Genomic DNA, 9,399 nt, shown 5'->3' with positions numbered 1-9,399 from the left:
GCATATTGTATGCAACCATTTTCCCGGTTGTGTGTTTTAACATAGAACGTTATAAAGGGACTTGGCGTGGGTAATTCTCCATGGCACATTACGCAGGGCACCATCGTGACTTCATTATCAAGAGAATATTCTTACATTTACTAAAAAAAGGAAAGCACCTCTAATGTTCACTTTCCATCTCATTAAGGCTGCATATAATGCATTAGACGATTCTAAAAACGGAACAGGAAGGCCGACAGTTCAAACTATGTGTTTTCATCGCATTGAAAAAATTAACACAACTTGAGCAAGAAGAGAATCACAATATATTATTTCATTTCCACAACAGAGTCATTAATAAAAACAGCTTTTTCTTTAGAAAAAAAAAGCATCATAAAACATGTAAAAAAAAAAAAAAAAAAAAAAAGTTAAAAAACGAGTTTTAAGCTAAAACATATATGTACAGCAACGTGTAGCTCTTATTAAAGCTTTTTAACAGCAGAGAATTCAAATGTGCCCACGGAGCAAACATGTGTTTCACATATGTCGCTAAATCTCCCATCTGGTGCGTCGCCTCAGGGGCTATTTTATCGATAAGACAATCAAATTCCTTTGGTTTTTTCAGTCAAGCATTTGTGCTACATGTGTGCAACTAATCTCTTGAGTGTAAGACTACTGCTAATGCTGCAACTTCTACTACTACTACCACTACTACCGAGTGGAGCTTAGCCTTTGGAACTCCCATCAGTAAAAATAATTCAAAGTTTAGCATGTACAGTAGGTGGTGCTTAGACTTTGGCGTGTTAGCAAATTGCACTTGCTGTGACACTTAAACTAATCAGTTTGCCACTTGGAACACTTTAACCTTCTTGAATTGCTCAGCGTGAAATGTCCAATTTTCCAAATGGCTGCTAAATCCTAATCTACTCCTTTACTTTGATCAGCTGATTGTGGTTGACCTAACACAAAGTCCGCTCCATATGGAGTTTTATCACAGATGGGGAGGAAAAGAAGCTTTTCAGCTGATGTTTCTATCTTTTTTTCAGGCTTAAAAAAGAATTAAAGGTGAGGCAACTGAGGTACTGGATAACTCTACAATAAATAAGATCTCGAATCTCAGTCAAGCACCTTTTGGTTCAGCCTGCGTCATAAAATATTAAGACATTATTGTTAATTAAGTAGCAAGAGTTTGAAGAGGTTTGTCAAATCCACTAGTAGGAAATTCGTTTCAAGTTAAACTCTACCGTTAGTTACTTGGCAAGACTTTCATCTTGGCTGTTGATATTATGCGCGTGGGAAACGTAAAAACTTTTTGAAATATTTCTTCTCAAAATCTCAACCACCACGTTCAAGCTTCGCATTATCCAAAGCAGTAGTACTCGTCCGATTCCACCCTGAGTTTCAGAGGTGATTTGCTGAAGGCTTCGCCGTCAATTACAGTTTTATCCACGTAACGATCGAGGTCTGTGGGCGACGGGTCGTCCGGGAGATCTTCCGCTAGTGTGTCCAGGTAACTGCCGACAGACAGGCCGTCCAGCCCGTCGCTGTTGCCGTCGTTCAGACTGCTGAAGCTGCCTCGCAGCGAGGCGCCATCCTGGCTGTCTGACAGGCTGTACAAGCTGCCCGTCAGGCTGCCATCTTGGCTGGCGACACCTCCTTTGTCTTCCATCACCCAGCGGATGGATTCGATGCCCTCGTTGATTGACATGAGCTGCTGCATCAGCTTCACGTCGATGGCTCGCAGGTTTGCCTGTGCGGTGGAGGGAAAACATCCCAGTCAGGTCAAGGGTTCCGACGCATGAGCCGTGTGAATTGTTTGGAAAGTTTATTCCGTAGATTTATCATCATTCTCATGGCTACCTATAAAAATCTATCTTAGCTTAGCATAAAAATGGTAAACTGGGGAAACGGCAAACGAGCTACTGACAACTGGCAAATAAAACGCACCTCTAAACCAAACCGAGTGACATGTTATTGCTATTAGGTTCATCTTCTCAAAGTGAAATTTATGTTTTATTGGACAGCGGTGGTTCTTGCCAAAAAGCCAATTTGACGTAAAACCAGACTATTATTAACTCATGTTAACAGAAGGGTTCTTCTCAGTCTTGAACAGTGTATTACACCTGAGCAAACTCCACCATTGACAGTTAGCGTTCGTAAGTCATCCCAAGGCTAGAACACTGAGTACTATTTTGTTTAGTCTATCAGCCTTTGTTGAATCATGTTAACTACGAGGCTTCAGCGGCACGGCCAGGAAACAGCTTTTAAACCAGGATACTGAGAGATCCTTCTTTGCACAGTATGGCCATTGATTCAGCTCCCTGGCAAGACAAACCACGCCATTTAGTATGAATAGAAGCCTATGGAGTCATTCAAAGGGATTGCCCCGAGTCCACTGGGCGACAAACACCCGGTCTGAATGAAAAATAGTAAACAGGCAGCTGTAACATCCTGCCACAGTCAGGATACACTCGTGCAGATGAAGACAGACAGGGCTGGTACAGTGTTACAGACAGCTGCCTTTAAACAACGGCCTTTGTCAGGATGAGATCCGCGAGCACAATTCATTTGGCTATTATTGCCGCCGGTGTTTTTGTTTTGCAAGTTTAACTACCTGCATTACACACACGTATGGGGCCCAGCAGATGGGTGTTATACTTGAATTTTAGTCTAAGCAGCCATCTCATGGTAATAGGATGGCACCACTGGGTCTGTATCACGAAATTAGTTTCCGAAACACAATTAGAGCTGCATAATTTAGTCTGCGCTGGATGGCGACCTACCACAACATTAATTTGTCGCGGAGCTGGCCTGCGCACAGCCCATTCAAAGTTAATTTGCTTCTCTTGATAGGCTGGAGATTGTTCCAGCTTCTCAAACAATGCAAAACAAAAGCTAGACACAGCGTTGCTGCAAGAAGTTTGTGTGCGCGTCTGTCAGATCAGCGCACACTAAAACAGAGCGGTCTGATTGGATTAGAAGTTAAGCTTTGAAGGGAGCCACGGCAACGAGGAAGCAGTCATGCCCCGTATTTGAACTGTGCTTGTTTTAAAGACATTACTGATATAATTACACTTAATTGTTCTTATAAAAGTCAATTAGTTCCAATTTTATCCTCACAGCTGTGAGAGCGATTAGCAACGTGTTTCCATGACTGTTGGTAAATCTGTCAGGAAGTGACTAATTAAACCAAGCAATGGATTTGCTCAATTTAATAAGAAAAATGTGCAAGTCTAAAGTTAATCTCTCATCATAACAAATGTAAGCCATCACGTCACTGGGTCTGTCTGCTGGACACGGAGCGGCCCCGCTTTTGTCCGCAAAACTCGGTCAACTGGACCATCTGCTCAGGAATCTTAATACCTTCCCTGACCTTATGGGTGTTTGCTCTGACTCAGGATCTAACAAAGCTCTAGCTTTTTTCAAGTTTAAAGCGATGCAAGATTATTGGGGAAAGACCACTACTCTGGCATAAATGGAGTAGTTGTAGTAAATCACAAGAGAGTAGGGGGGTTGGGAGGTGGGGTAGTTCCTTCAGGTGACAAGGGTTCATCAACAAAAGTCTCTGATCAAAAATAGTGTGAATTGGCCTCACCTGCTGACCGGTTTTCACGGTGCTTTTTTAACACAATTAACCTCAACTCTCTTGAATGAAATGTCAAATTTAAACACATGTTGACACGTGGACCTGTTCGCATGCACTTACTGTCAAGCTGTGTGAGTCTACACTAATTTATGCAGAAAAAACAGACATTCAAATTTGGTATTTACAGCCTATCTGTCCCGAACATACGTTAATAGGTCATGTTTACGTACGACTGCGGTCTTTTTTAATTATCATTTTAGTCCAGTTTAAATATTTTAAACTATTTTCAGCGTTTATGTTAAGCCTGTTATACATTAAAGCAAATTATACTCAACTAGTACTGGCACCACTTCTTTAAAAGTTAACAGTCTCCAGAAGTTTAGTTTAATGGGACAGAAAGTATACTTGCCATTTCTTGTTTCAGCAACAGCATTTTGCTCTCCAGACGCTTCAAGTCCGTAGAGTTGGCACAAAATTTGCAGTTGGATAAATGTGGCGACTTCTCGTGCTTGCTGCCGTCGCCGGGTTTTCCCCCGGCGAGAGAACGCACGAGACTATCCGGAACTTTTCTTCCCAACTTTGTCTCTATATCCTTCAAAATGGGAGACACTGCGCCGTCCTCGTCCATTGCTTAAAGCTCTTACGTTGCCACAGGGTAGCCGTAAAGCAAAACAAACAAACAATAAATAAATAAATAATAATAATATATTAAAAAAAAACGACTGTCTCGGGATATATTCCCAAACTAGTTTTGGAGAGACGCACGCGAGCCGTGTCCGGAAAGGAGTTGAATTAAAGTAGCACATAAAGCTGCAGCACGCGCGCTCATTACAACTTTCCTCACGCAGCTCACGCACCGATATGAAAGCCAAAACACTTAACACGGACTCACTCCGCCGCTGCTGCTCCGACAGACCTCCCATTCAAGCTCCTGACCAGTAGGAGGAAAGCTTAATGACAACATGCTCTCTGTGGACACTCCCATACCGTCTTCCTGTGAAACCGAACACCCGACAGGTGAGGACACACCGGGAGACACGCTGTCGGACTCCGACCAGGAAATGCTTACCGCCGCCACTTATCTAAAGTCCAATCACATGACTTATTTAGATAAACTATGACGAAAGAAGACGTAAATAGAAAAAAAAAAAAAAAAAAAAAACATACATAAATTAAAAAACAAAACAAAGCATTACTTCCAAAGTCACGCAAACAAATGTGTGTGGCAATGCCATTTAATCAATAAAATAAATTGACGTGATCCAACAGCATCATATATCAGTGTATAAAACAGAAAAGCAGTAATGACAATTTCAAATAATTCAGTTTAATTTATTTAAAAAAAAAGGGGAGGAAAAAGAAAGCGAACCACTTTTTTCCTAAATAACCTACACCCCTTCCCCCCTTTTTTAATTTCCTCATTCATTAGCAACAGTTCAAGTCACGCGAATCGGTTTATCTTGATTAGTGCTGCAAGTTTCCTTAATAAAAGTTAATAAGTGTTGTACTTGCGATTTCATAAATTGAGCCAGTGCGCCCCCTCGTGGGCATTGTGCGCAATTTTCTTTGGCACTGCATTTTATTTGAATGCCTGACTTGTGTTGTGTTGTGTGGTGGTATTTTAACTCTCAGGTATTTATTTATTTATTTATTTAGTTGCATCATATCTCTCCCCATTACTAAAAATGTGGTCATAAAATTAAAAAAGTATCCACGCTCTCCAAAATTTAAAAATAGATCTGGTCACTTTAACTGAACGCATTTTGAAAAAGTTCAAAGAGAGGATCTTTGCAAAAAGCCATTCTCTTTCATAACACTCAATATACTAAAAGGTTTTCACGATAAAAATTTGCTCTTTAGATAAACGCATCTTCACTGCTTGTATAGCAACCAGTTTTTGATAGAGTGACATGAACAAAAAAAACAAAACAAAAAAAACATTCTACACATTCTCTGTAATGAGAACAGATTCGGACTTAAACAAACTGCATAGCTGTGTAATTGTAGAGACAAAAGAAGAGGCACGTAGGTGGTGCATCACGTACAAGCGGCGACCCTCTAAACTACAGACTGGCTTTTGTCGTCGTCGTACCGCTGGTACTGATCCCCGAGCAGAGGCTGGTGGCCCTCCATCCTGTAGGACCTGGCGCGCACGACGCACGTGGTGGCGGCGAAAAGCAGGGCCACGACCACGAGGGCAGCCACGATTGCCATGGTTATGATTTCAGTCATTGTGAAAGCTTGGGCTGGAAAAGGCAGAAGGAGATAATCGTCAGTGCCGTCCATTATTTCATTTTTTTTTTCAAAGGCGATGTTTTAAAGCCGACTCACAAACCTGGCCATTCAGCTTCGTAGGAGTAGCCCAGATTTTCAGGGGCAGTCACAAACATCTCCGAGTTGGTCACCGGAGGCCAGAAGGGCACCATGTTGTAGCCCCTGTTGTGACCGATGGGGGCGTTTTCTGCAGGGTACATGGCTGAGCCTGCTAGGAAATACATGCATTAGCTTAAAAGCTAACCACGCTAATAATAAATAACTGCAGGGGCAAAAACAACAAGGACGTGAAGTTTTGAAACCAGATTCAGTGGTCAAAAACACCTGGACTGTGTCTCCTCAGCCATTCATCAAATATTGCGTCGGTGTAGGTGTGGAGCAGCACGAAGATGGGGTCGTTGGGGGAGAGGTGAGTCTGTCCTCCTGTGCCATTCAAGAACAAATGGGCCAGGTTGTGGAGGCTTCTCACCACGGGGTCGTAGTTCCCCTGGGGTGCACTGTAGCCTGAAGAAAAAAAACACACACACACAAAAAAAAGCATAAGCAAACTCCGTTTATATATATATATATATAAAAAGACTGCAAAATAGACGATAATATACCGGCTCACCTTCAATGGTGTTCCTGAAGCTCTCAGAGGAGGTGGAGTAGTAGGGAGGCGTGTCAAAAGTGTTAACCTGCAGACAGTCGGCCACATCCTGGGGCTCTGGGAGGCGCTGGACCATCGGCCTGTTAACGTTTCCCGCGGGGTTTCTTCTGATGGGAGCCGTTTCCGTGCCTGCGGGGAACGCGGAAAAGAACCAAGACGAGACATCACACGTAGATTCTCTCTGAAGCCGAAGAATATAGAGGGAAGTAAAGGAACAGCAATCTCACTGTTGCAGATGGTCCCCAGTGTGTCGTAGTCTGCCACGCTCTCACAGACGACCCTCCACTGGGCGAAGATGGAGTTGGAGCTCAGGGAATTCATGTCGAAGCTGCTCCTGGCTCCCATCAGGTCATCTGTGCAGATGTCGCATGTGCTTCCACCGATGGCAAAGTTCCAGTAGGGCAAAGCGAAGGAGGGGTCCTGCAGCATGTCCTGACATGAATAAATCAAAAGTTTAGAGTTTGTTAATGTTTACGTGAAGTCTCCTTTAGTAATGGTGTCATAATCCAAAGAATGAATGAGTTATTTTAACACACAGTCACTTAAATTAATGAAATAAAATTCAAGACCTAGCTCAGAAAGTCTAATCTCAACTGAAAGTTTTAATGTGAAATCAGCCATTAACCCACATGAAAAGAGTGGCTGATACAGATTTAATGTCCAGGCCTCCACTCAACACATGTGATTTAAATGCAGGAGCCGAGACCCCGTTTTAGTCATTTTAGTTGATGTAGTTCTCCCTTAAACTCCTACTGCCATTGTGCAAGATTTGGAGAAAAAAAAAAGCCAGGAGACTAATTAATGACACAATTAAACCACAAACTGGCACAGGGTGAGGATGGAGTTACACTGCAGGAGTCTAACGCTCAGGCAACACCCTCGCGTCATTTTCTGTGTGAAACTGTGACCCCGCTGGATGAAACACTAAGCTGGAAGGGGCTATTAACATTCTTCACACATCAACTTGGTCCGTGGGTGCAGACTAATAGCCGTACTCAACATCGGTACTGTTTTTTTTTCTCCACATGGATGACATTGACGTCCAGTCACACCGTAAAACGTTTCAAGTCGCATTCTGCGCGCGGCTCGCTCATTAAGGCGTGACATCGAACCGTCAGCGGCGATTTCCACGCCAATATAGCTGCGGCGAAACGCGTTACGCAAAACAAACAGGCAGGAGAAAGACGCAAGTCGACTATTAGTCGGTACATTAAATGTGTGGATAAACAGTCAGTGGGTGATTATGTAACAAGAAACATGATCGGGACGAATATTTAATTTAAAATAGTTTATCACGCGCATAGTACTGTATGCAGCAATCTGTGGAACATCTCACCTGCATGTCTCGCTCCAGCTGCAGCAGGTGGAACCTGTGCCAGGTCACAAACCCGGGGCCCTCGTGTGAGAAGTCCACGCCGCCGAAACTGGCCTGTCCGACACCCAGGAACGTCTTGCTGACGGAGTAATAGTGGGACCACACAAAGTAATTGTAGATGGTGATGTTTTCGAACTGCATGGTGTTCCCGTCGGGGCCGAACACTTCCGAATAGTGGCGGGTGGCGATCACCAGGTCGGGGTGCACGGTGCGCTTGGCCTGGTCCAGTGCGGCGATGAACGCACGCTTCTGGTCCGCGCTGAGCTGCATCACGTTTCTTCTTACTGGAGGATTACAACAGAGGAGAATTGGATTAAACCAAAATCGGTCATGCGCTAAGTGGGGATCATTTTTAATGGCGCAGAAAAAAGTATGGAAAATATGCGTAACAGACGGATTTTTATCAGTTGTCGCCGCTTACATATGTGATCAAACTATTTTGTACAACTTTCTGGACGCTTTACGGTTGTTTTAATTTCAATTCACTTTTTTTTTTTTTTAAATTTAAACTGTATTTATAAGGTCAAAATGAGCGTAGGTGCGTCGATCGTGCCACTGAGCAATCCCTACCTCCACATCTAGCTATTTATTGTCCCCTGTACGTTTCAAAGCGTATATGTCTTACAAAATATCAAAGGTCGTCACGGACACTTACCAACAGACACCCTTTGGTCACAGTTGGCTCCCGTCCATCCGTGTTTGCAGCGGCCACAGTTGTAGCCGCTGAAGTTCCCGTTGCATTGACAAGTGCGGTTGAAGAAACGGATGGGCCAGCGTTCCCGATCATCCCGACCGTCGTGCGGATACTGAGGCCCGTGCGGGCGCGCGTCCACGTTGACGGACACGCACTGTCCGCGCCCCGTACTAGAGCCGCACGGGTCGTTGGTCAGTCCGAAGGGCGACGGGCAGCACTCCCCGCTCCTGAGTCCCTGCGGTGTCACGCATTCTCTGGGGAACTGAGCGCTCACCAGCACCGCGCCCATAAGCACCAAAACACAACACTGCCACATTCTCCTAAAAAAAAAAAAAACCTTCCCAATTTTTTACGCACCACTGCGATTGATTTCAAGTAAATTATTTCAGTGCAAATCTACAAATTAAGCTAATCCTTCATCGAAAAAGCACCACTTCAACACATTGAGAATGACCTTCTTTAAGAAAACATTCCCCTTCCATGCACCTACACAGGCCCCTTCTTCTGTTTCCCACCAAACCGCTGAACCATCGACCTTAAATACCGGATTAGCGCATGACTACCAGGATTTTCTGACTCCCGCGTGATACCATCACATAACATCATATTTCCTACTGGGGATGGGGGGAATGAAAGTAGTGTGATCCGGTCATCCGCAATCCTATTCTTCTCAGAAGTGACTGGATGTCTGCGTTTGCCCTAATGAATGCAACACTGTCTGAGAGAAAGTCTCATTAATTACAAAATTTGAAAACAAATGATGATGAATGAGAACAACCCACATAAGTACATGCACTGCAACTCTTTATGAGCACAGATGAAAATTAATTTGCTGTGAAGTA

At 43.7% G+C, this 9,399-nt stretch overlaps 2 protein-coding genes across 3 annotated transcripts; both read right to left on the bottom strand.

Moving 5' to 3' along the window:
* Window positions 1-282: 282 nt before the first annotated feature.
* LOC125018709 (leucine rich adaptor protein 1-like) lies at window positions 283-4,592 on the bottom strand. Its single transcript, XM_047602821.1, has 2 exons — window positions 3,975-4,592; window positions 283-1,729 (listed from the first exon to the last, which is right to left on the bottom strand). The coding sequence occupies exons 1-2, from the start codon at window positions 4,191-4,193 to the stop codon at window positions 1,340-1,342; spliced, it is 609 nt and encodes a 202-aa protein (XP_047458777.1). The 5' UTR covers window positions 4,194-4,592; the 3' UTR covers window positions 283-1,339.
* A 192-nt stretch (window positions 4,593-4,784) lies between these two features.
* LOC125018705 (5,6-dihydroxyindole-2-carboxylic acid oxidase-like) lies at window positions 4,785-9,087 on the bottom strand. 2 transcript variants are annotated; one of them, XM_047602794.1, is made up of 7 exons: window positions 8,519-9,087; window positions 7,825-8,147; window positions 6,716-6,920; window positions 6,450-6,617; window positions 6,164-6,343; window positions 5,901-6,050; window positions 4,785-5,811 (listed from the first exon to the last, which is right to left on the bottom strand). In XM_047602794.1, exons 1-7 carry the CDS (start codon window positions 8,871-8,873, stop codon window positions 5,624-5,626), a joined length of 1,569 nt encoding a protein of 522 aa, XP_047458750.1. In that variant the 5' UTR covers window positions 8,874-9,087; the 3' UTR covers window positions 4,785-5,623. The 2 variants fall into 2 exon arrangements, with proteins under 2 accessions (XP_047458750.1, XP_047458761.1); XM_047602805.1 differs by having other exon boundaries at window positions 5,901-6,047; window positions 8,519-9,086.
* Window positions 9,088-9,399: the final 312 nt, after the last annotated feature.

This window comes from Mugil cephalus, chromosome 1 (genome assembly GCF_022458985.1).
Source record: "Mugil cephalus isolate CIBA_MC_2020 chromosome 1, CIBA_Mcephalus_1.1, whole genome shotgun sequence".
NCBI classification, from domain to species: domain Eukaryota; kingdom Metazoa; phylum Chordata; class Actinopteri; order Mugiliformes; family Mugilidae; genus Mugil; species Mugil cephalus.
This window is presented reverse-complemented; position numbering and strand designations above follow the sequence as displayed.